The sequence below is a fragment of the Solanum lycopersicum genome, chromosome 6 (genome assembly GCF_036512215.1).
Source record: "Solanum lycopersicum chromosome 6, SLM_r2.1".
In the NCBI taxonomy this organism is placed as follows: Eukaryota; Viridiplantae; Streptophyta; class Magnoliopsida; order Solanales; family Solanaceae; genus Solanum; species Solanum lycopersicum.
Genome location: NC_090805.1, coordinates 26,764,560 through 26,789,425, shown reverse-complemented (window position 1 = coordinate 26,789,425; position 24,866 = coordinate 26,764,560). Strand labels below are relative to the sequence as shown.

At 33.2% G+C, this 24,866-nt stretch overlaps 4 protein-coding genes across 5 annotated transcripts; 1 reads left to right on the top strand and 3 right to left on the bottom strand.

Annotated features, from left to right (window-relative positions):
* The first annotated feature begins 1,752 nt into the window (after positions 1-1,752).
* Positions 1,753-4,726, top strand: LOC138349123 (serine/threonine-protein phosphatase 7 long form homolog). 2 transcript variants are annotated; one of them, XM_069299133.1, is made up of 7 exons: positions 1,753-1,874; positions 2,004-2,797; positions 2,895-3,074; positions 3,192-3,617; positions 3,699-3,948; positions 4,113-4,226; positions 4,327-4,726. In XM_069299133.1, the coding sequence occupies exons 2-6, from the start codon at positions 2,006-2,008 to the stop codon at positions 4,139-4,141; spliced, it is 1,677 nt and encodes a 558-aa protein (XP_069155234.1). In that variant the 5' UTR covers positions 1,753-1,874; positions 2,004-2,005; the 3' UTR covers positions 4,142-4,226; positions 4,327-4,726. The 2 variants fall into 2 exon arrangements, with proteins under 2 accessions (XP_069155234.1, XP_069155235.1); XM_069299134.1 differs by lacking the exon at positions 1,753-1,874 and having other exon boundaries at positions 1,916-2,099.
* Positions 4,727-5,124: 398 nt separating this feature from the next.
* On the bottom strand, positions 5,125-7,652 carry LOC138337001 (uncharacterized). Its single transcript, XM_069298888.1, has 2 exons — positions 7,034-7,652; positions 5,125-6,946 (listed from the first exon to the last, which is right to left on the bottom strand). The coding sequence occupies exon 2, from the start codon at positions 6,942-6,944 to the stop codon at positions 5,202-5,204; it is 1,743 nt and encodes a 580-aa protein (XP_069154989.1). The 5' UTR covers positions 6,945-6,946; positions 7,034-7,652; the 3' UTR covers positions 5,125-5,201.
* A 1,326-nt stretch (positions 7,653-8,978) lies between these two features.
* Positions 8,979-15,367, bottom strand: LOC101245658 (DEAD-box ATP-dependent RNA helicase 7). Its single transcript, XM_004240703.5, has 14 exons — positions 14,634-15,367; positions 13,003-13,137; positions 12,765-12,905; positions 12,573-12,684; positions 12,298-12,368; positions 11,920-12,074; positions 11,716-11,827; positions 11,386-11,487; positions 11,235-11,295; positions 10,979-11,147; positions 10,810-10,906; positions 10,631-10,725; positions 9,694-9,827; positions 8,979-9,480 (listed from the first exon to the last, which is right to left on the bottom strand). Exons 1-14 carry the CDS (start codon positions 15,105-15,107, stop codon positions 9,287-9,289), a joined length of 2,052 nt encoding a protein of 683 aa, XP_004240751.2. The 5' UTR covers positions 15,108-15,367; the 3' UTR covers positions 8,979-9,286.
* A 3,139-nt stretch (positions 15,368-18,506) lies between these two features.
* LOC101244878 (protein TPX2-like) lies at positions 18,507-24,096 on the bottom strand. Its single transcript, XM_019214205.3, has 14 exons — positions 23,719-24,096; positions 22,984-23,145; positions 22,725-22,851; positions 22,305-22,413; positions 21,157-21,212; positions 20,884-20,962; positions 20,706-20,768; positions 20,534-20,584; positions 20,238-20,296; positions 19,902-19,977; positions 19,740-19,805; positions 19,578-19,640; positions 19,225-19,416; positions 18,507-18,887 (listed from the first exon to the last, which is right to left on the bottom strand). The coding sequence occupies exons 1-13, from the start codon at positions 23,891-23,893 to the stop codon at positions 19,351-19,353; spliced, it is 1,152 nt and encodes a 383-aa protein (XP_019069750.1). The 5' UTR covers positions 23,894-24,096; the 3' UTR covers positions 18,507-18,887; positions 19,225-19,350.
* Positions 24,097-24,866: the final 770 nt, after the last annotated feature.

The following is a 24,866-nucleotide window of genomic DNA, read 5'->3' as shown; positions in this document are numbered from 1 at the left end:
CGAATTAGGAACAGATATTCGACCCAGGTGCTGACCCTGACAACTGAAGTTGAACACGATCGATCAAATCCAAATTTCAACTTCGACACTCAAATCGAGACCTGACTACCGAATCAGGATTCAATCCATGCAACCAATTATCGATGGGAGACCCAATTCTCAACTTTCAAATCGAAATTTTGACCTTAACTTTTGAATCGGAATCCAACCATACCCGACTTAGGACCTAACTTTCAAATTAAGATTTATTTTTTTAAAAAAAAAGATAAATTGCAATTTTCTTTTGTGTGTGGGGGAAGTGGGCTGTAGGGGATCGTGGTAAAGAGAGGGGTGTAAAAAATATTTTTTATAATTTAAAATATTTTTCAAAAACAAACTGCGAGGGGGCTGGTAGGGGAGTCGGGGTGGGGTAAATAACTAAAAAGTTGAATTGAAAAAATTTCCTTAAAAGGAATGTTTTAAATTTTCTTTTGGGGGTGGGGGGCTCATAGGGGTTGGGTAGGTGTGGGTTAAAGAACAGTCAAGGGTCGCGTGGGGTAAAAAGAAATTGAAAATTATAAAATTTAAACTATTTTTCAAAAATAAAATTTAAGTTGCTAATTTTATTTTGGTTGGGGGAAGGGCTAGTTTGAGGGTTGGGAGCAGGATAGAGACAAAATGAATAGATTTTATTTTTTTTTTTGAAAAAAGGGAATTTTTAATAATTAATTTATTTTATTTTATTTTATTTTTTGAATGGAGAGGTTTGAGTATGGATAGGGTAAGAAAATAATTGTAATTTGAGGTTGTAGGACAGTTTTGAAGAATACTTTTTTTTTAATTTTTCAAGGGGGGTCGTTATTCTTAAATTTGACGAGAATAAATTAATTTAGAAAATATTTAAATCAACCAAATAGGAGAGAGTTTGAAAAACATTTTTTAACCAAACACACCCTTAATCTGAGTCCGAAACTCAAAGGGTAGAAAATATTAACAAAAATTCCAAAATGGTATATAAAATTTTATATAAATCAAAACGGTAAAATCGCTGCCGACGCAGCGATTTACTTCAACTGAAAAAGTAAAATCGCTGCTGAGGCAGCGATTTTGCCAAAAAAATTTTTTTTTAATAAAAAAATGAAATCGCTGCTCAAGCAGCGATTTCAAAATGTTTCTTCTTACAAATCGCTGCCAGGGCAGCGATTTAACATTATTTTTTAATTTTCTTTTTTTAAAAAAAAAATAAGGTAAATCGCTGCCTAGGCAGCGATTTATTTTTAAAAAAAAATTTTTTTGTTATTAAAACGCTGAGCAATTTTTTAAATAAAAAAATTTTTTAAAAATGTTAACTTATGTATATAATTTATAAGAAAATATACATTATTTTTAAAAAATTAAAAATAAGTAAATATATTTTCTTTCTAAAAAAAGATATTATATTGAATTTAAATTTAAATAATATTTGAATTCAAATAATTAATTTTTTTAAATAAAAAATTAAATGAGAAAAATTATTTAATTTTTTTTAAAACAAAATTATATACTTTTATATATATATATATATATATAAAGTGAAAAGGATCACATGACAATAGTAAAATTTTTTGTTTTTATTGTATAATTTGAAGAAAATTTTCACAAGTTAAAGTGGATGACATCACAATAGTAAACCTTTGTTTTTATTGTAAGTTTTGAAAAAAATATTCACATGTAAATAGTACATCATACTTTGAATTCTATAAATTGGTACTTCAATTTTTCATACTTTGAATTCTATAAATTGGTAGTTCAATCTTTCAATCTTCCAATCCAATCTACTTTCAATCTTCCACAATCTTAAAATTCTTGTTATTCTTCAAATTTTCTAAAGTTTTTCAAAGCATTTTCTTTATAAGGTGAGTTTAAATTTATTTTATTTTTAATTTATTTTAATTAATTTTATACTTTTATATGATATTGTTGATATATTCAATCGTTTGATACTTATATTAATGTTAATTTTTATTTTTATTTTTTGTGTATAGATATGGATCCATCAAATTTATACGTACATCCTGGTCCAGTAGAGCATGATGTATTAAAAATTCAAGTTTATCATCGTTCCGAAGGAATTTGGAATGGTAGCATAAAAGAAGAGAGATGTTGCTTATATACGAGTCGTGGTGATATTGAATTTTGGCAACATTTAAAATATCATCCATTACATTCTCGCATCCTTCAATATTTTGAAAATTGTAGATTTAAAGGAATTCTTGATGTTGGATGTGTGCCGTATGACTCCGGATTAATTTCTGCTTTAATTGAAAGGTGGCGTCCGGAAACTCATACTTTTCACATGCGAACTGGCGAGGCTACCATAACTTTACAAGATATTGAAATTTTATTCGGAATGGTAGTAGATGGTAGTCCTATAATTTTAAATGGAGCTGATTCTTTAAGGATTATAGGTAGACAAGAAATGATTTTTCAATTAACAGGATGGTTACCCGATACTAGTTGTTTTTCTGGTGTTAGTAGATTGTCAACATATAAATTGATTGAGTATATCGAAGGTTTGGAAGTTATTAACGATAACTCAACTGAGCATGAAGTTCAACAAAGATTTAGATTATATTTATTATGGTTATGTGGTGGATCAATATTTCCGGATAAATCTAATAATAAGATTAATTTGGACATTTTGATTGACATGAGAAATTTAGATTTAATGTCAACTCAAGCATGGGGATCGGCCGCATTATCATATTTGTATAATTGTTTATGCCGTGCGTCAATGAAAAAATCAAATGAAGTTTGTGGATTTCTCTCTTTAGTGCAGGTATACATATTTTTTGATTAAATATTTTTTATATACTAGTAATATGCACTTTTAAATTTAAGTGCATTATAAGTAATGGTGAATTTATTTATTGTAGATTTGGGCATGGGAAAGAATTATTCCCCTGCAACCATTGCCAAAGCCTCTAAGAACCAATCAATTTGAGGCTTTAACTGCACTTGCACGTAAATGGACGCGACGTAGAAATCATCAAAATGAGGCACGAACTGTAATCGGTGTGATTAGGGATGTACTTGATAATCTAACTGATGAACAGGTATTTAATATTATTAGTATCTTATACTTTTCATATTTTATTTTATTTTAAATAAGAATATATTTTTTTCTGCCAATGTTGTTTTTATAATTATCTTACTTAATTATTTTTTTATAGTTTATTTGGCAGCCTTATTCGGAAGATGTTATTAATGGATTGCCTGAGTGGTGTCGGTCAGGACAACGTGTCTGGATGGCACAGGTGCCACTGATTTATGGAATTTATCGTGAGTGGCACATGGTTGATCGTGTTGTGAGACAGTTCGGTTATTTACAACATATTCCTGGACCGTGTACCCAATTTTCCGAATATCATTTTAAGCGTGATAAACGATCAAAAATAAAACAAGAAGATATAGATGCATTTAACTATACACAATATTTATGGGAACAACGTCAAAATCGTATATTTCGACCTCCATTTGTAAGTGATCAAATAGATTACTTCCGTTGGTACATGAGGCATACCCGCATGGTCATTGGAAATCCACAACATGTTGTACAAAAAGGGTATCAACACATGGCAGGAAGACATGAGGCATTAGTATGTATATTACATAAATTTCAAATTATTATGTCAATCTTTAATAAATTTTTTTTATTAATATTTGTTTATTCATTATAGGCTAGGGGTCATGAAATGCAGTATCGTCGAGCTCGGATGATTGAAAATGATGAAAATCAATCTAATGAAATGAGACAATATGCAGCGGAAGTCGCTCGTATTTCAATGGAGTCAATGAATGCGGCCTTTCAGGGAACGCGATTGAGCTTTGATCATGATTACAATCCTCCCACTCAATACGATGAACCACCACCAGTACAAGTATCTCGCCGATCACGACAAACAACACCGAGAGAGGGTGCTCGTCGAGGTAGAAGGATCACTAGTGAAACAACTGATTTTTCTGCAGGGCCCTCTAACACTAATGTGGCGACTCCCGAGCCTTATTATCCCACATTTGATTTTTCTGTAGGGCCCTCTAACACTAATCCGAATTTTTCTAGTCAGCAAACAGTTGGTTTTGTAACTCCGCAGGTTCCAATATCTGGGTTTGCACAATTTAGTGGTTCTCAATATGGTTTTCAACATGGTATGCGTGAATTTCCGATACATAATTCTCCATTTGGTGGAAGATTGAATTTTTCGAATGTAAGTATAATTATTTTCATATAATTTTTTTAACTTTTTATATTTTTTTTTATTTTTATTGCATGTTTATTTGATTATATTATGTTATATTGTATTATAGGTAACTGCGTTTGATGATTCAAGATTTAATGCTGGGGCTTCACAAAATTTAGTTCTTAATAGACAAAATCCACCTCGGAGAACATCTAGGCTACACAAATCAACTAGATGTGGAACAGGCAGTCACAATCAAAATGAGGAAGATTTTGAAAATGAAGATGAAAATGAAGATGAGAATGAAGATGTAGAAGATTCTGATTCAGAAGAATAATTTTTTTATGCACCTTTATTCTAAAAGGCTGAAGATTCGAATTTTGAAATATGTAAATTTTGTTGTTTCGTGCAAGTTTGAACAAAGTAATGAGATTATGTTTGAACAAGTTTGCAGGATTTACTTTTCTTTTTGTAATAGGTCAAATCAATACTTTTTATGTTATGTCAAATCAATACTTTTTATATTAGGTCAAATCATTATTTTTTAATAGAGTTCAAATCAGTAATATAATAATAATGTAAAGATATTATACGTACAATATTTAAAATGCACAAGACAAATTAAATTCATGTTAACAAATATATATAAAAGATATATCATATGTCAAATCAATACTTTTTATTAACATTTTTGTATGTTTGAACAAGTTTGCAGGATTTACTTTTTTTTTATCTCAAATCAATACTTTTTGTCAACATTTTTGTATGTTTGAACAAGTTTGCAGGATTTACTTTTTTTTTATCATTAGTCAAATCAATACTTTTTATGTTAGGTCAAATCAATACTTTTTATATTAGATAAAATCATTATTTTTTACGTACAATATTTAAAATGCACAAGACAAATTAAATTCATGTCAACAAATAAATATAAAAGATATATCATAATATTAATAACAAGATAATAAAAACACATTAACCTTAAAAACATATACAAAATATTTAAAATCGAGTAGGACATCGTGCCTTTGTGTGACCTGTCTCCTTACAAACACTACATTTTCTAGTCATGCGAGCCGGAGCTATATCCATATCATTCTTAAGTCGGCTTCTTCCTTGCGTACCACTTGTCTGCAAATATTCAGTATTTGCAATTAAATTAAAAGGAGCTGGTGGCCAATACATTTCATCACCCACTGGATTAAATGTCTCACTGTATGTTCGTTTGTAATATTTTGCACTGTAAAATTTACTTACATAAGATTTTGGCTCGATTCCGCGAAGTCCACAAAATTTGATGGCATGCGAACAAGGCATATGATAGTTTCTCCATTTTCCACAAGAACATTTCTTACCTTTTGCAGTAACCTTGTGGACATTTCCACCTTTACCATCATGAGCAAAAGTAAGAATTTCAAAAACTCCATCACCTGTGTTGTAAGTCATCATATCTGTGTGCCCTTGAGCTCTTTGATAATAATCATTAAATTTTTTATCTATCGCAAGTGGCCATTGCATATTACTTTGAAGTAATGCAATTGCAAGATTGTTTCTTTCGACAAAACGATCAACGAGAGCTTTGAACGTCATTCGAACCATGGCAGTCACAGGAAGCCCCCGAGCTTTTTTCAATAAACCATTATATGACTCAGACACATTTGTCGTCATGGCACCCCATCTACGATCACCATCCTTATACATCGTCCATTTTTCCAAAGGAAATTCATTTAACCAATCATATGCTGCAGGAGACAATGTTTTGATTTGTTGCATCCGTTGCATAAACTTTTTCTCCTGATGCTCAGTAGCAGCCAACCACATTAGATTTTCGAGTTCACTATTTACAAATTTTTTATTAAAATTTGCTTTTAAGTGCCGAACACAAAATCTATGATATGTGTTGGGTGGACTCAACCAATCATAAGATTGAACGCACTGCAAGATTCCTTGATGACAGTCAGAAATAAGACCAATTCCTTGTCGTTCACAAACTACATGTGTCCATAATAACTTGAGAAACCATGACCAAGACTCAAAACTCTCACGTGCAACTAAAGCATATGCAAGTGGAAAAATATTTCCATTCGCATCAATTCCAACCGCAATTAACAATTTGATATCATACAAACCATAAAGATGTGTGCCGTCGATAGAAATGACCGGCCTACAACTTTTGAAACCATCAATGCTCTGTTTAAAAGCCCAAAAAAGAAATTTAAAAATTTGCTCACCTTGCATTGTTGTAGAATGATGCTCCCACTCAATAATAGTGCTTGGATTGAATAATTGTAGTGCAGCCATGTATCGAGGTAATGCCTTAAATGAACTTTCAAAATCACCATAAACCATTCGAAATACTTTTCTTCGACCTTTTTGTGCTTTTCTGTAACTAGGAGTATAGTGATGCTTTCCTTTGATAATTTCACGGATCATCTTAATATTTATGTCCGAATTTTGCATAACATATGGTATTAATGAAGTGGCAATCATGTTATCATTCAAATTGAAATGATCCTCCTTATAGTTATCTGTAAGACAAGTATGCGGTTCAATCATTTTTCCTGTCTTCCATATACCGCTTGAAATCTCTCTAAACCGAATCATCCAATCACACCCTAACTCATGACGCTTGCAAATAACTTTCCAACTTTTACTTTTGGATTGATCACAAAGAAATTCTTTTTTAATAGCAAGACTATATGCTCTTACTGCAGATTTCATTTGCATCTTATTCATAAATAACATACCTAGTTGCATATACAAATTAAATTAATCAACATGCAATAAATAAATAAATAAACAACTATAAAATATTTAGTTTTCAACAATCGAACCTGACTGGATATGTTTAGGATTGTTTGAATTCCAAAGTGCCGTTCAAATGGAACCGTCATCTCTCGTGTACATAAAATCTTCTGCATTTTCGTCAGTGTGATCTAAGTATGGAATCGCTGTAGAATGATAATTAATACTTTGATCTTCAATGGATGCATTAGGTGCATTATCCACATTATAATCATCGCCGTCATACATATCATCACTGTCTGTTAATTCATGCTCGGAAGGTTCATCATTGTGCAACTCACCAACTCGTTCATCACCCATAACATTATTATTTACAATTTGTGTACAATAACTCACTGCATTTTGAATTTGATCATACCTATAAAAATAATAATATAAATATATTACATATAAGAAAAATAATTTTTAAGAAATAAGAAAACATTACTTTATTTACCTATTAGTTGAATCCGATGAGAAACAATTCAAATGACTGAAATTTTGGCTAGACTCTCCCATAATATTCAAATGTTTTTACCTAAAATTGTTGGTAGATTGGAAGATTGAAAGTAATATGAATATGAAGGATAAGTTCCAATTTATAGAATTGAAAGTCTCATGTACTATTTACATGTGAACTTCTTCAACTATTTACGATAAAAAAACAAATTTTACTATTGTCATGTGATCCTTTTCACTTTATATATATATATATATATATATATATATATATATATATATATATATATATATATATATATAAAAGTATATAATTTTGTTTTAAAAAAAATTAAATAATTTTTCTCATTTAATTTTTATTTAAAAAAATTAATTATTTGAATTCAAATATTATTTAAATTTAAATTCAATATAATATCTTTTTTTTAGAAAGAAAATATATTTACTTATTTTTAATTTTTTAAAAATAATGTATATTTTCTTATAAATTATAAACATAAGTTAACATTTTTTTAAAAAAATTTTATTTAAAAAATTGCTCAGCGATTTAATAACAAAAATTTTTTATTTTTGTAAATCTCTGCTAGAGAGCAGCGATTTATATCAAAAAAATTTTTTTTTTTATAAATCGCTGCTAAGGCAGCGATTTATATTGAAAAATATATATTTTTTTTATAAATCGCTGCACTGGCAGCGATTTTTAAAAAAAAAATTCTTCATAAATCGCTGCTAGAGCAGCGATATACCTTATTTTTTAAAAAAAAAGAAAATTAGAAAATAATGTTAAATCACTGCCCTGGCAGCGATTTGTAAGAAGAAACATTTTGAAATCGCTGCTTCATTTTTTTATTAAAAAAAAAAATTTGGCAAAATCGCTGCCTTAGCAGCAATTTTACTTTTTCAGTTGAAGTAAATCGCTGCGTCGGCAGCGATTTTACCGTTTTGGTTTATATAAAATTTTATATACCGTTTTGAAATTTTTGTTAATATTTTCTACCCTTTGAGTTCCGGACTCCCCTTAATCTACTGGTCAAGGGGTTGCAAAAATTTCCTTAAGTTGTGCGTTCTAACTTCTAACCCCGATGGCCTCATAATTTATTTATTTTTACTAATCCCATTAGCGCCCTTTAATGAAATTTTTGAATTCGTAATTGAGTGTACCCACTTCCTTTTTAGTTTGTTTTAAGAAGAATGATTCCTCACCTCCAACTCCCTCCCCTTTTTTTTTTTTAGCGACAGTTTAATTTCAATATTTAGTTGTACATGCTTAAAGACCATAAGACTACATAAATCCCACTAGAATAAAATCATCAATATTGCCCAAAGAATCAATTGTACTATTATTATCGCGAGGCAAATCAAGTAGCGGATGCAAGAAACATGGGAGTAAAGGAGCTAAGTTAGGTCTAAAGCAAGAAAATTAAACTGGTGTAGAATCAAACGTTCCATATAAATTGAAGTTGAATTGAATATGATTTCTTCAGGTAACAATACCATACAAAATAAATAATAACTTTTTAAGTGTGTAACCAAACATATAGTAAATTGAACTTGAATTGAATATGATTTCTTCAGGTAACAATACCATACAAAATAAATAATAACTTTTCAAGTGTCTAACCAAACATATAGTAAAACATGGAAGAACACTACAAGAAAGCTAACTAGCGAAAAGCATAATGAAGCAGGGTACAGGGAGGAGAAACCTATATAAATTAGTAAAATTAATACAGAAGAAACCTTACTGAAGTCCCATACATTTTCTTCACTATACCAAAATTTTGAACGCAGCCTTGGACAAACTCTTGTATTGTCAGCTATCAAAAAAATTATGTCGCCATTCCTTACCATCTGCGACCAAAGTTGCCATTACCTCTCCCCCCTCTTCCTCCAGAAAAGCCACCTCCGCCTCTTCTGTTACCGAAGCCGCCGCCACGGCCACCACCTCCAAATCTTCCACCTCTTGGCTTCTCTCTCTCTTGCAAAGGAGGCAGCGCTTCCACAACCTCTATATTTACCCCATGTGCAGTTTTTTGGCCTGAAAATCCCACAGGAAAAGACAAAGGGAGAAGCAGACATTAGAAAAGCTACAACAATCAAATATAGCAACTAGGCAGATCTACCCTGCCTAAACAGAAACATGAAAAAAAATGAAGTGAACAAACTCTAATGACAAATTATACCACTACTGTTGAGTGATTATAATGTGACATATTCATTGAATCATCTGCAGAAATATGGAGCACTATACCTGAGAGAAATTCATCCAAGTGCTCAGCAGCAACATCAAAAACTGCCCCCTTTCCATCAGCTGTCAAAGTAAGACCATTGATTGATTCAACCTTCTCCTCAGGCAAGAACCTCCTCAGGACACTATAGACAAAGCTGCCATTGACATAACAGGTAACAAAATCAGAATTATTGGACTGAGCACGACAACAGTTTATAAGACTCCTAGACAATCAGCTTCATCATGTCTCAAAATAAATTAAGGTCAGTTTGATGTAAATTAAAAGCACTACTTAGCATAACGGATCTCTGATGCAAGATGCTGGAAACCTGTAATGTAATTCACTACTTCCAATAGGGAACAATGAGAAACTTACCCTTCATGAATCCATTTAGTGTAATTATTGTACCAACTTCATTTTGTAGCTAATTTTATATAAATGGGTAGAAACACTGATCTGAGACTACGAACATGGTTCCCTGCCTACATCCTTGCTTGCGAATTCAGAAGATGTGTTTAGAGTTTTCTTGTGGATATGCTTAGATGAAGTTCAACATGGAAGAAAACATTTTCCAATTTTTCCAAGTTCAGTTGGTCGAAAATTTTGGGAAACATTTGTCCAGGAAAACAAGTTTCTTAAAAATGTGGAAAATGACTTTCCCTAGTGGAAGTAGGAAAAACAAGTTTCCCAAGTGACATGCCTGTAGCCCCATGTGCACCACCCCACAGACCCCAATAATATTTGTCTAGATTATGTCAGAAGTTTTTAGGATAATACTTGCTGCTTAGGTACCAAACATAAAAATTAGTAAGAAACCCTTATTTTCGTGAAAAACATTCTCCAAGCAAACATTTTCCTTCAATACCAAACACACACAATTTGAGCCATTGAAATGCACTAGCCACAATTCATACTTGCAATTCGATAAACATCATATTTCAAATTTTAAATACTCACGAAGGTGAGAAGATGGGTCTCCCACACTCGAGAAGCAGAGTAACACAGTTCTCCATAGAAGTAAGAAGCGATCGAGTCTTGATCTCAGAATAGCCCTGGAAAGCAAGACACAAGATAGTCAACAGTAAGATAAGGAGGTTTGCCTCCCAGAGAGAATAAATAAGACAACAGAAACATACAGCAGCCTTGGCAAGAGCTTTCGCAAGTAATTCTGCTGGTGATAGGTCAGAAGTATTCAGAAGCTCCTCTGCAGCAGCCTTAAATACAGGTATGACACTATACATAGTTGAAATGAAAATTAATAAAATGATACATTTCAAAATTAACCAGGCACAAATGAAACCATACCTATCAGAAATATCCGCAATTATATCAGCAGCTTCTTTCCCAGCTGCCTTGGCAACATCAGCTGGCTGAGGAGCAGACAAATGCTCAAAGGTCACACCAGATTCTTTTTCGATTCTAGAAATGTTTGACTTCCTTGGATCATACAGCATTACAGCAACGCCACTCTTTCCTGGAATGTGACGGAAAAATAAAGTTACTAACAATGCTCCCTAATTTATGTAAGCCAATGAAAGCAATCCCAACATTAGAAACTCACCAGCCCGTCCTGTCCTTCCAGATCGATGAATGTATGCTTCCACGTCACTAGTGGCTTCGCACTTTACGCACAGAAATATTAATCACAATCAGCACTCAAATACCAATAAAGTTTAAGAATCAAGCATGGAACATGAACGTTGTAACAAAACCTGGATAATTAACTGAACATCATCGATATCCAATCCACGGGCTGCCACATTTGTGGCCACTAATGTCATGAATTTGCCTGATCTGAATCCTTTAAGTGTAGCCTGAGAACATGTGAAAATGATAAAGGGTTGTTAGTTGTTTCTACGAGACTCGACTTAGCTACACATAATTATCAATTTGTTAATGAGTGTAGAAGGTTGATGACAAATACTGCATATTTGTATAATCAACACTGTAAGGAAGATACGGAAGGGGTGGAACCCGAAAAGAAGATGATGGATGATGAGGAGAGCACAGTAAAATAGAGCATGTATTTCAGAAAATTCTACCTCACGCTGGTTCTGTTGTATCTCCCCATGCAAAGCACTTGCCCCAGGCAGTAAGCCAGCTAGCTCTGAAGCCAGCGCCCTTGTCTCAGTAAAAATAATTGTACGTCCTCCACTAATTTTCCATGGAACAAAAAGATTATAGTCATTTCAGAGGTTCACGTCATGCTTTAAATGGAAGACACTGGAAAATGAGAAGCAACCAACCTGCCGTAGCACCGAATGATATCAGGAATAAGCTGAGGTCTTGCAGAACTAGAGCATGGAATAATAATATGCCTCACATTTTTACTGGCCTTCATTTTCTCATTACCAACAAGGTCAGCCGTTTTCTTATCTGGTTTCAGAAACTTAGAAGCAATCTGGCACCAAAAACATGTTTCAGTAAGAGAGAAAGAAGTGCAAGCTAAGAGCACAGCAGTTGCACACGGCACCTGCCCTCTAATTTCCAACCTCAAGGTAATTTGTTTATCAAGCCTTAGGTAGAGAACAATTGAACTGATATTAAATAAAAAATTGCATGAAATATTCCCCAGTACAGGATACTGTATTGTGAATTCAAAAACAAAAGGTACAACTACGTACATGCTTCACCCAGACTGGCAAAGTGGCACTGAAAAGAACTGTTTGAACTAGGCTTGCATCTTCGACCTTGCCTTTGAATCACAAAGGAATAAAAGAAACAGAAAAGCATTAAAGTGTCAATAACCATAAAATAGAAAATCCCTCAACAGAACAGTAATGCACTGGCAAATATCAGTTGTCAGAATTTCGTCCTAACATCTGTAACACCATAGTATAGATATGGAGGGGTAAAAACCACAACTTCTATAGGAAGAGATTTCTGACTCATAGCATACCTAAAATAAATTCGACATCATCTACAAAACCAATTTTTAACATTTCATCGACTTCATCAAGAACACGGAACTTCAAAGACCCGAAATCAATATTTCCCCTTTCAATGTGGTCCTGCAGCAGAATTTTGAAGCAGTCAACTTTTCACTCCATAAAAGTGAATGAAACTCAATTTGTATATCAGCAAACCTTACCTTAACCCTTCCAGGAGTACCCACTACAATGTCAACTCCTCTTTTTAGTTGAGCCTGTTGTGCCCCCATAGGAGAATTTCCATACAAACAGCATGAAGTGAGCCCAACAGCCCGGCCATAGACTTCAAAGTCAGCAAACACCTGCAATTACCAAATTAACAAGATGCTACTTACAAGAAATGCACCCATTGGTTTACAGTGAGTGAAACAACACCTACAGAAGGCTGATAATATATACCTGAAGTGCCAATTCCCTAGTAGGTAAAAGCACCAGAACACTAGGAGCCTTCCCATACCCTGTTTTTCGTAATGCTTTAGTAGGACCATTCGTTAGGGACTCCAATATGGGTAAAACAAAGGCCAGCGTTTTACCCTGCAAATATATGGAAGCACAAATTAAAGTCAAGTCATATCTTTGATTTACAATCTAGTTAACCAAAATAGTCAGAACACTTTTAGTGGAATTTCTGGCAGCTGCAAAAGCAATAGGAGAATCAATTTACCATTTGACATTCATAACATGAGGACTAAATTTCACCCAGTGTTGTGGACGGCAGGAGGCGACAAGGGCCTGCCTCGCCACGCGGCAAGGCGAGCGGCGAGGCGCTTGCCTTTTTGAATAAAGGCGCCAATTAATACCAAAAATTTAAAATATTTAATTGCATATTTTATCCAAAATCTTAATAGCAATAACACATATTAGCAAATATTCAGCGATGGAGAAGCCGACAACAATGGAGAAGCCGAGAAGAGAACTGGAGAAGAGAGCGAGGGAGAAGAGACAGCGATGGAGAAGCCGAGAAGAGAGTCAATCGAGAGAGAGAGTAGCGATGGAGAAAGCAGAAATTTCAAAAGTATAAAAAAAAACCTAATTTTGACTAATATTGTTAAGTCAAATATTTTTAATTAAAAAGGCGGCGCCGTTTCTGTCGCCGTTTCTGTCGCCGTTTCTGTCGCCGTTTCTGTCGCCGTTTCTGTCGCCGTTTCTGTCGCCGTTTCTGTCGCCGTTTCTGTCGCCGTTTCTGTCGCCGTTTCTGTCGCCGTTTCTGTCGCCGTTTCTGTCGCCGTTTCTGTCGCCGTTTCTGTCGCCGTTTCTGTCGCCGTTTCTGTCGCCGTTTCTGTCGCCGTTTCTGTCGCCGTTTCTGTCGCCGTTTCTGTCGCCGTTTCTGTCGCCGTTTCTGTCGCCGTTTCTGTCGCCGTTTCTGTCGCCGTTTCTGTCGCCGTTTCTGTCGCCGTTTCTGTCGCCGTTTCTGTCGCCGTTTCTGTCGCCGTTTCTGTCGCCATACTGATCTCGCCTCACCTCAGTAGAGAATGGCGAGGACCCATCGTCTCGCCTTGCCTCTCGGCGAAGGCCTTTTGTAACACTGATTTCACCCTTCCCATTTAGCTTAAATTCTTGATGAATGAATAATTTATAATAGGAAACATGCAGCTCATAATTCATATATAAACTTTTTCTTCAAAAGGGTAATTTGTATATATGACAGCTGATAATTTATATATAAACTTTTCTTCAAAAGGGTAATCTGTATATATGACAATAAAGAAATTAAAGAACCTTTATCACAATCCAAAAGTAAGTTTCTCATCAAAGGAAACCTGTGCATCTCTAACAGCAAGAGAACAAAGAACCTTACAAACAAGTTAGAGTCTCTATGTCTCTTCCTCTAATGAACATCATATATGTGTATCCAGTATAATGGATCCATACATTACAATACAATATAATGCAATCCATTATGAAACAATTTGTAATAATTAACCAAACAAAGTGTTAAGTCAGGTTACTCCATTCAAACTCACCCAATATTTACATAATTAGAGCACGGCAAGTAAATGATAAATATGCATGATAGAATCAAGAGCTACCTGCCCAGTACGAGCTCGACCAACCAAATCACATCCATCAAGAATATCATCAAAAGTCATAGCTTGAATAGGAAAAAGTGCTTCTATTCCCTTAGAATTCAAAGCCTCTTTTAAAGGCTTTGAAATCCTAAAATTAGACAAAGCATTAGGATCCTCGACTTTCTTCTCAACCATCACTTGTTCGTCGTCGAATTTAGCCTTTTTATTCTTCTTCAAATCTACGGGCTCGCATATCTCTGAGCTCGTATCACTCTTCTCACCATCCAAGTCCAAAGCTTTTCTCTTTTTCTCTTTCTTTTTACTCCTTTTAGCGTCCTCTGAATCAGACCCAGACTCAATCTTGGATTTTTTTGACTTTTTCTCTTTGGTTTTCTTATCAGTAGGAGTTTCAATATCAGTTTTGGGTGTCTTCTTCATTTTTTTCTTGGATAGCTCGGAGGCCATTGTTTCTTCAGTTACAACAAGTGCAGGCATGATGACTTTGTTTGTAGGGGGAATTGCTCTCCTGCCGAAAACGGTGTATTCTGCAGTTAGGCGCAGAAGCAGGAGCGAAAGAGGAGGAGGCTGGGTTTAGGGTTTGAGATTTTATAGGGGTGTTGATGAAAGCTGATTAAAGCAATCTTAACCGTCCGATTTAATAAAGAGATTTTTTATGGACATTTTGGAGTGAAAGTCGGTTTTAGGGCGACAAACAATTAATTAGACTAGCCGCTCATATGGAATTAAATTAATTTTGATTTAGATACTTTTTTAATTACATGATTGAGTTGTATGTAATTTTGATTTAATCGAAATTTATATATTGGTACAAATGTAATTTGGAGTCCACTATTTATTGTTAGTATATATGTAGTATAGGTTTAGGGAAAATTACGCAATAAAGTAAATTTGTACTGGTCAATAACTCATCATAGGTATAATTTGTTGTAATTATCAATCGCTACTAACATTATAAATTAATTATCCGGCGTGACTTTTAATTAGTATAATTAGTCATGTTTATAGATGTATAATTCGCCAGAATGTACAAATACATATGTATAATATACAATTATGTAACCTATATACCTATACAATTCACCTCTCTCCCACTCTTTGCCCTCTCTCGCTCGCCTCTCTCCTCCCTCTCCCAATCTCGTTTGTCCTATATATAAATGTATATGTATAATATACAATTATATACATATACAATTCACCTCTCTCCCACTCTTTGCCCTCTCTCTCACCTCTCTTCTCCCTCTCTCGATCTCGCTTGCCTCTCTCCTCCCTCTCCTAGTCTTGATCGCCTCTCTCCTCCCTCTCTCAATCTCTCTTGCTATATATACAAATATATATGTATAATATATAATTATCTAACCAATATACATATACAATTCACCTTTCTTCCACTTTTTCCCCCCTCTCTCGCCTTTTGCCTCTCTTTCCCAGTCCCGTTCAGCTCTCTCATCCATATAACATGTAGCAACAAATTGTATATCAAACTATAGCTATGAAAAATAATTAACTATTTTTAAGTGGCTATATGTGAAAGTTTCTCATAAATTTATTCTTATTTTTAGCGCAACAAACTGAAAAATTGAACAAAAAAGTCATAAAAATTGGATAAGCCCATTAAGCAGACTCAACTGAAAAAAATCGAATTTAATAGTCTGAAATCAAATTGCACTAAATTACAAATAATTGGATCGAATTTAATTAATTTGATTCAATGTTCAATCGAAAATCAGAAAAATCAAAATAAAAAAATCAAAACAAGATCGAAATAAACCCTAAGTTATAGATTTAAAATAATATTTTCAAAGTTATTTTACTCCTACAGTACTTGAAAGAGTTTTTGTTTAATCTTATTCAAACACTACAATAGGGTGCGGTTCTTTTTTTTAATTATTATGTCTAAACAAGCATAAGATGAAAGTTGTGAAAATGAGGATGGTGTGCAGATATACTAATAGGCAAGAACTATTCGATCTGTTACATATTAGTTATTCGATCTGTTCCATATTAGTTGATGATTTTACTAAAATTAATTGTCTCATATTAATTGTCCACCTTACTTAATCAAGAAAATATTGATTAATTTTTTCTATATCGTCTTTGAATTAATTTTTTCTAAACGTGTTCACATTTGTTTGTAAAATTGTCAAGAATTTATTTAACGAGTGAATTAGTAAAATTGTTTTCTTATATATGATTTCTTAATATACATGTAAAAAGAGAAAATAATCAACTAATGTGGAACACATGGACTGTGAAATTAGAAATGAAGATATTCAAGTCAAGGTGAGTGTAGCCTTCATTGTGGACAAGGAGTAAAGTGAGGATGAGATAGTTTAGGTATTTGAAGAGGAGATGTGCAACTGCTCTAGTAAGAAGGTACAAAATGTTGGGTATGATGGGTATAAGTATGTCGAAAAAGTACAAAATGTTGGGTATGATGGGTATAAGTAGGTTGAAAAAGTACAAATTGTTGGGTATGATGGGTATAAGTAGGTCGAAAAAGTACTAAAGAAAGGTTGATTTAGAATGAAGATGACGGAACTCTAGTCTGCCAAGGACATGACCTTAGATAGAGAGGAAGAGTAGCAGATAGTAGTGTGTTGTCTTGATGTTCATCCGTTCATATTAGTAATGTGTTGCTCATGTAGTTTTTTATCCTAATTCATTTGATGTCACTATTTATTGATTCTTTGTGCCTCGACTATTGTATTGTTTTTGTTTTTGTTTCTTGTTTCTTGTACACTAGTCACTCCTTTGTTTTCGACCTAGTTTACCTCAAGTCAATGGTTCATTAAAAACCTCCTTTACGTTTTAATATTCCAAACTTTCAGACGCATTTTGGTTCGTTGGCTTATTTTTTTTCTATCTTCTTCCTTTTCTTGTTACGTACACAGACTAGACAAAAATAATACAGAGATTATATATAAATATACATTGTATACTATTACTAGGTATATAATAATTAGGTTTACAAAAAAGAGGGGATTATCATAATAAAGTGTATAATAAGAGTATTCTTTACATACAAATTATTTTTGAAAAAATATAGAGAGATTATATACGTGTATACATCGTAAATGGGTCAAGAAAGAGGGGGTCGCTGTTGACTTGACAAGCTATAAAATTGAACACTGAATTATGCGAAAGCTCAAAATAATGAGCATGGCTAAAGTCCGGAGTCCATTCCATTTTTTCTTTGATCAACTTTTGTTATTCATTTGATACAAGTAATTATTAAAAAAGAATAGTGATAAAAGTTGAAAATAAAAGATTTGGTGATTGACAAATTGATAAGATTTACAATTTTTTCTTAATTGCTACATTTACCTATGTCATTAGTGATATAAACATGATTTTCTCCTTCTATAAATAGAAAATTCTTGCTCATTTGTAGAGTACATCAAGTTAGAGAGAATGAATACACCAAGTTAGAGAGAAAAAACCATTTTGAGAGTAATATGAGGTATTCCATAGACTATACAAGAAAAATAAAATGTGAGCGTTATTTTAATAAGGTGAAAATCAAAAGAGTGTTATTTCTTTTGAATCACTTTGACTATTGTATTGGTGACTACACGGTGTAAAATTCTTTACTATGGTGATATCAGTTGCTCCTCTTGGCCTATTATTTTTCCCTTATTTAAAAAGGATTTCCACATAGAATTTTAGGTGTCATTATTTTTTCATTTTATTTATATCGTTTGACTATATATATTTTTGTGTTTGTTTGCGTTTTCCCAACATAAAGTTCTGAAAATAAAATAGTCTTTATAAAGACTATGAGACACTAGTATGTTTTCTTCATATTTTTGGATATTTTCCTCAGCATGCCCTTTTATTATTTTTGCGTTCAAAATTTGAAAGAACATATAAATATTAATCAAATTCATTTGTTGATTATATACTTTTTCTTGCTTAATTTGCAAAGCTAAGTGAATTTCTTTTCCAACCTTCAGTACTTTGCTAAGCACTTGAGCTTGATTGTGTGCTAGAAAGATTGATGCCTTCGTTTCCAATTTCCATTTATCTGATCAAGCAGCAACAACAACAACAACTAAATAAACCTCGATCCAAAGTAAGTTGGAATCGACTATTAATCATCACTATACATTTCGTTCCATTTAGACTCGTCTTGTTTCAATATCCAAGAAAACAGGTTTTCTTAATCTTAGAAATTCTATATATTTTCTACTTCAATGAAACAACTTGAAGAAATACAATTGTGATCATACATTCTTCTTATAGTATTCCATGTACCTGAATGATCAGTACAAAGATTAAAGAGAAGGTCAGCCAAACAATAAGATAGCTAGGCGTTCAATGACTATTTTCAGTAGTACTCTCCGTTTCAATTTGATTGTCTTACCTTTCTTTTTAGTATTCATTTCAAAAAATAATGTCTCTTTCCTTTTTTTGACAACTCTTTAGTTCTAACTTTCTACATAATAGGTTTAAGATCACCAGATTCAACTTTACTTTCATAAACTTGGTGCCTAGTCAAAACTAGACAAACAAATTAAAACGGAGGGAGTATCAACAATTAATGTTATCTTACTATCTGTTTTCTTATTCAAGAAATTGTAGAAACAGGTACCTTTTCATGCTGGACTAGTATCCAATCCTTGGTGTGCGGTGCCCCTTGTGGCGCACACTGATTTGGCTTCCGAATGCAGCAGGTACAAGAATACATTCCTTTTTTAAAAAACTTCAGATGCATCTTTCAAGATGCATAGATTTTTGGCTGATCAGATACTACACTACTTTCTCTTTCAGATCTAAGGGACAGCTGAGATTAAAAGCAAAACAACGATTTGTATTAGTTGGCTGGAAGACATGACAGTAAGATGATGAATATAAAGATATATAATGCATTCAATTCATGTTTAAGATGCTATACTGACAGTTAAAAGCAATCCGATATGACAACTTTCATGTTGAAGCACATACCTTATTAAACAGTTCTACTGGTGGATGCATTGGAAGCGTCCTATCGACTATAGAATTACAATCCTGTGGAAGGATAGGGCATAAGAGCCTCATGTAACAGCAGAGAAAGAAACTATACTTAATGGAAGATCGATAAAAGTAAGCTAAGCGATAGTGCATTACCATTGAGGTTATACTTCTTTCTCCAATGTTTTCACATATTCTAGTATCTTCGCTACTAGGGAAGATCTGTATGAAGACATGATATAGTTTCACAATTAGCATATACCATAAACTCTGAAAAGAGAATACAAAAGACAGCTCTCATGGTTAGATTGATGGTACCTTGTTGCATCTTAAAGCTTTTGATTTAATCGATGTTACAGAATTCCCCTGCTTCACAGCATTCTGAGTGTTTGGTCTGAGAAAACAATACAAACATAGGAATGCTTAAACCATCTGGTGAATCATAAAAGTAAAATGGATGATCTACAATAGTTGATTCTTTATTCCGGAAGGAGATTACAAATGATTCCTGAGGATATACTTTTGAAGAGATGATGTGAGTTTTTACAATAGTTAGTTCAGTTTAACCGAAAGACAAACAAAATACAACTTAGAATACGCAAAATTCTTCTCAATCAACTACTGGATAAGGACAGAAAAACCTATCAATCCAACCTTTTAAAATCCACAGAAGTGCTAAGTACCGCAGACTCCGCGTTTTGGCTGCTTGACAACTGCAATAGACCAACATAAAGATATTAGCTTCTACCAATTTATTTATATGTAGCTTCCAGAATTCATCATTTAGTTGTTTAGTTTTTAAAATATTCCGTAAAACCCTCTACATATACAGGCAAATCCGTATGTGTGAAACTGAGTGAGACTAACTAATAGTTGTATACATCACTTAAAGTTTCTGTGTTACAATTGGCTATATTCTATAAGAATGCTGTGGAAGGACAATGACCTACATTAGCAGATGAATTTCTCGAGGCCCTCTCCATAGTCTTCAACTTAAAAACCTAAAAACATGAAGCAGCAGATTGAAATTGGTAAGTATGCAACACAATTTCTTTCAAAGTCTTCATCGATTTAGCAGTAATGAGGAGAATTGCAGCAGAGGATAAAGCTATGTGTAGTTACATGAAACTCCGTTGATCTCAATGTGGACTTTGGATGAGGAGGTAATACAGGAGCTTTGAGAATCTAGAGAAAGCACAAAGAACGAGTCTTAGATGAGATATTTGAAGTAAATTATATGCTAATTCTGTTAAATAATTTTATTAAGTTTCGGAAGAGAGCAATATCTCAAACTACCAACTTTTGTGTTTAAGGGTTGAGGCTTTGAAGGTTGGCCTTTAGCTTTTGCATTTTCACTTGACTCTGAATCATTCTTACACCTGAAATTTTGTAGAAACAAATCAAAAGTTGATCATTCAACTGTTAATAAAGGGATAAACAACTTGAAGAATGACCGAATTAAATTCGTGAAACAATTTGAGCATCTATTCCCAAAATCCGTAAAGAGTGAGTAAAGTAGCCAAGGATGTGCTTTTATACCCTATGTGGGATACTATAGTTCTCAACTACGTACCTTCGTCTTAGCGCTCTCTGCATGGTTTCCAGTTGAGGATCTTTAGGAATAGTGACCTTCAATGAGTATGCGTCAAGTTAGATAAACTTGAAACCAGAATAAATATTCTACAAACATTACAACAAAAACAACTTTTAGCGGCTTTAATTATTGACACTAATAAAGAGTGCTAAAGTCTTTACCGGCATTAGTTAAGTGCCATTAGAACCAATGTCGCTAAAGGCTTTAAGGGACATATACAAAGAGTGACAATTGCCGCTAAAAATACATATTGCCGCTAATAGTCATTTTTGTTGTACTGAAACAGCAAAGGCAGATTCATGAGGTGTTAAATATAACATCTTTCAATGACGATTTTAATCATTCACGTTAGGCTTTTTTGGATATCTTGTGAATAGAAAACTTTGATTCTTTAAATGAGCAACATGGTTGGAAAGATTAAATGATGAAGAAAAAATATTTCAAGAGCTTACATATAAATGATAAGTTTTTGTTCTGTTAGCAAAAGCAGATCAACACAAAATGCTGAATTTTGTCACAAGCAACTCACTTGACTGCCTAACAAGCTTCACTGGGCTTGACCTTTTACACAAGATAAAACTAACTCAACCAAACCACCATCAGATACTGAAAATGTATCGACAAGTTCTTACATTATAGTTATGTTATTTCAATGTAATTTTCCTCATAAATATGTCACAGAACCTTACTGTTGTCGGCAAAAGAAAAAAGTGAAGATATTGTGTATGTTCCAAGGGGCAAGGAGTTTCAAAGCTTTTAGCTTCATTGGTATCTGACCATTACAACATCTGACAGGGACTTTTCTCAAGTAAACCGAGTTCATAGTGAACAAACTAATGTAATCCTTTGGAAACACCTTTTCAAGTCATCAGAACTCATAAAGATCTATGTAACAAAGGAGGTACAACATAAAAGCTTCCAATCTAAACTTGGAATACACAGGGGAAAAAAATATATCCTATGGACAGAGTTAAGGCAGACGGAACATTAAATTGACAAAGAAATCATTACATAGACTAGATCGGAAGTCATTCCCTTCTGTTTTAGGATAGCGTTAGAATCCATAGAGCAGTTTCAATCACACTATAACAGAAATAGTATCAACAAAGAGTAACTGATGCATGTACCTTACGCAGATAACCACTCTCTAGCTTTTGTCTTTTGGTAGCAAAATTAAAAGATACTGAAGAATTCCATGAGCTTCTCTCATCGGCCTTGTTTGGTGGTTTCTGGGACCTAACAATTGAGCAATGAGAAACATAGCAAAAGCTAAATACTAGCAGGTTTAGTCAAGTTAAATATGGTTCGATAAATAACCTATAAGTGAACAAGACTAACAAAGTGAACAGACAGGAACTTGACAAACATACACAAGCCTGAAGAGGAATTTTACAGTAATTTGATGTTTTTGGTTGAAGTAGTTAGAGATCAGAAATCATTTGGCAGAAATGATTGGAAGACAACAATTATAAAAGTTGCTTACGCAATATATCACCCTTGAAATAAATAAAAACTTCCAAAAGAAGTTGGAATATCTTTTGACCTACCTTAGTTTAGCCAAATGACTAGCAGTGGGATTCATTAAAGTTGAAACTCTAGGTTTGAAAGATCCGGTCTCTGAGTTTATCTTAGCTTTAGGACTTTCATAAGCCATTCGATCGATGGATAATGGTTCTGAATACGTAGAAACAGTACAAGTTTATGTTACACTCCTATATCAAAATAAAGGGAAAACTGAAAAACCTTTGCAAACATAGAACTATAGAGTCATTCCCAAATAATGTTGCTAGTGCCTAGTAAACTAACCTTCAATTTTCGATTTATAGGATGAAACAACAGAACCGGTGTGTATATTTGAGGAGTTACTGCTGCTTGATTTTGCAGTTTGTTCTTCTCGTAACCTGGAGGGACCAAGTGAACATTCTGCTGCTGCGGTCTCCTTCACCAGATTTAACTTTGCAACGAGAGCTAAGAAGTTCCAAAAGCAACAGAGGAGAAAAATTGAGGACAGTTATAAACCACAACAACATACACACTGCAATCCAACAAGTGAGGTCTGGGAAGAGTACGATGTACACTGGCCTTACCACCTACCTTTATTAGGATAGAGAGTTTGTTTCCGATAGATTGTGAATTTAAAAAAGAGTTCTCTCTTTAATAATTTAAGCTTTTGATGTAGATGAGACAATTTACACAATTCAACACAGAGTTGTAACTTATTATGTTTCCTTAGAAGGTCATTTTTCAAAAACATTTTCACTATCAACCTGAAATGTCCCATATGAGCATTTTCATCTAGTAACTTTTGATTTTGCATAACACAAGATCATAATAAATTGACCTTTCTTCAACTTAAATAACCACAAAGTATTGAACGACTCATACACATTTTCTTCTTCTTCTTATTCCAAATTAAAACATTCTCTTTTTTTAAAAAAAAAACTCATCATCGCCTGAATGAAATACAAGAATATAATCTAGACAACTTGCACGCAAAATATTCAACCATAAAAAAAATTCATCTATGTTTGTATGTCTTACGAGAAGGCGGATAGTTGCCTGCAGTTTCAAACCAACGTTGGGCTTGTGCAGCCTGAAAAGGTGACTCCGGGATAGAGAAATCATAGAAAAACGCTGCATCATACTCGTATTCCCAGTCAAATTCTTGCAATTCATCCAAACATTCAACACTGAAATCATCCATTTCTCCTTCCATTTGCAGAATCTCCTATGTATTCCAAAATGCAAAGTTTTTCTAATCACCAGAAATTCATATATATAATAATCATAGGTTCTTATTTCCTTTTAAAAAAATTGAAATGTGGTAGAGGTGTATATTTGAAAGTGACGTTTTCATGGAGGAAGGTGAAAGTAAAACGTCAGTTTAATCGTAGCGCCAAAACGTTAGGATATCACCGTACATTTTAATTTGTTTGTAAGGTTCTAACTTGATACCAGATTTTAGCAATTAATAAAAATATTCATAATTAGTATAAAAAATTGTGATTTATATTCTGCAAGATTAAAATAAATTCCTAAATATGACTTTCAATACTACGTGTTACCAACTAAATCAATATATTTATTATTATTTACTCAAAGTTACATAAGAAAAGCATTTTATAAAATAATTAGATTAGCTGTTGGACTGGATAAACGGAACCGATAAGCAATGGATGGAAGAAGAAAAGTGAAAGAATAATTCTACAAAAATAGTCAGACCAGGATATTCCTAATCTTGTCTTTAGAACCTGAAATAGACACAATAATCCCACAAATTTTTTTATCACCCAGAGGCCGGAGCATTGATTGATATGGTACAATAGATACTGAAATTAATATATTTGAGCTATATTTTAAATTCTTTTAATATTCAATATGATATTTGATATTTATAAAAATAATATTGAATATCATATCGAAGTATTATTTATATATGTTATTATGTTACTAATAAATTTATATCTTGTATTAGTATAAAAATTATTTAGATGTTGAAATTTTGATTACTTTATCGGAATTGAAATTTTCTTTTGTGTAATTTAGTTAACGAAAAGAATTGGTTGTTTTGTCTCTTACACAGTTCTACATGTTTAAGTAGTATGATATAATTAAGAGATTTCGTAAAAAATTGAAATCAAAATTATCTATTTATGTGATATACGTAAGTCAAAGTTTAACAAGTTATA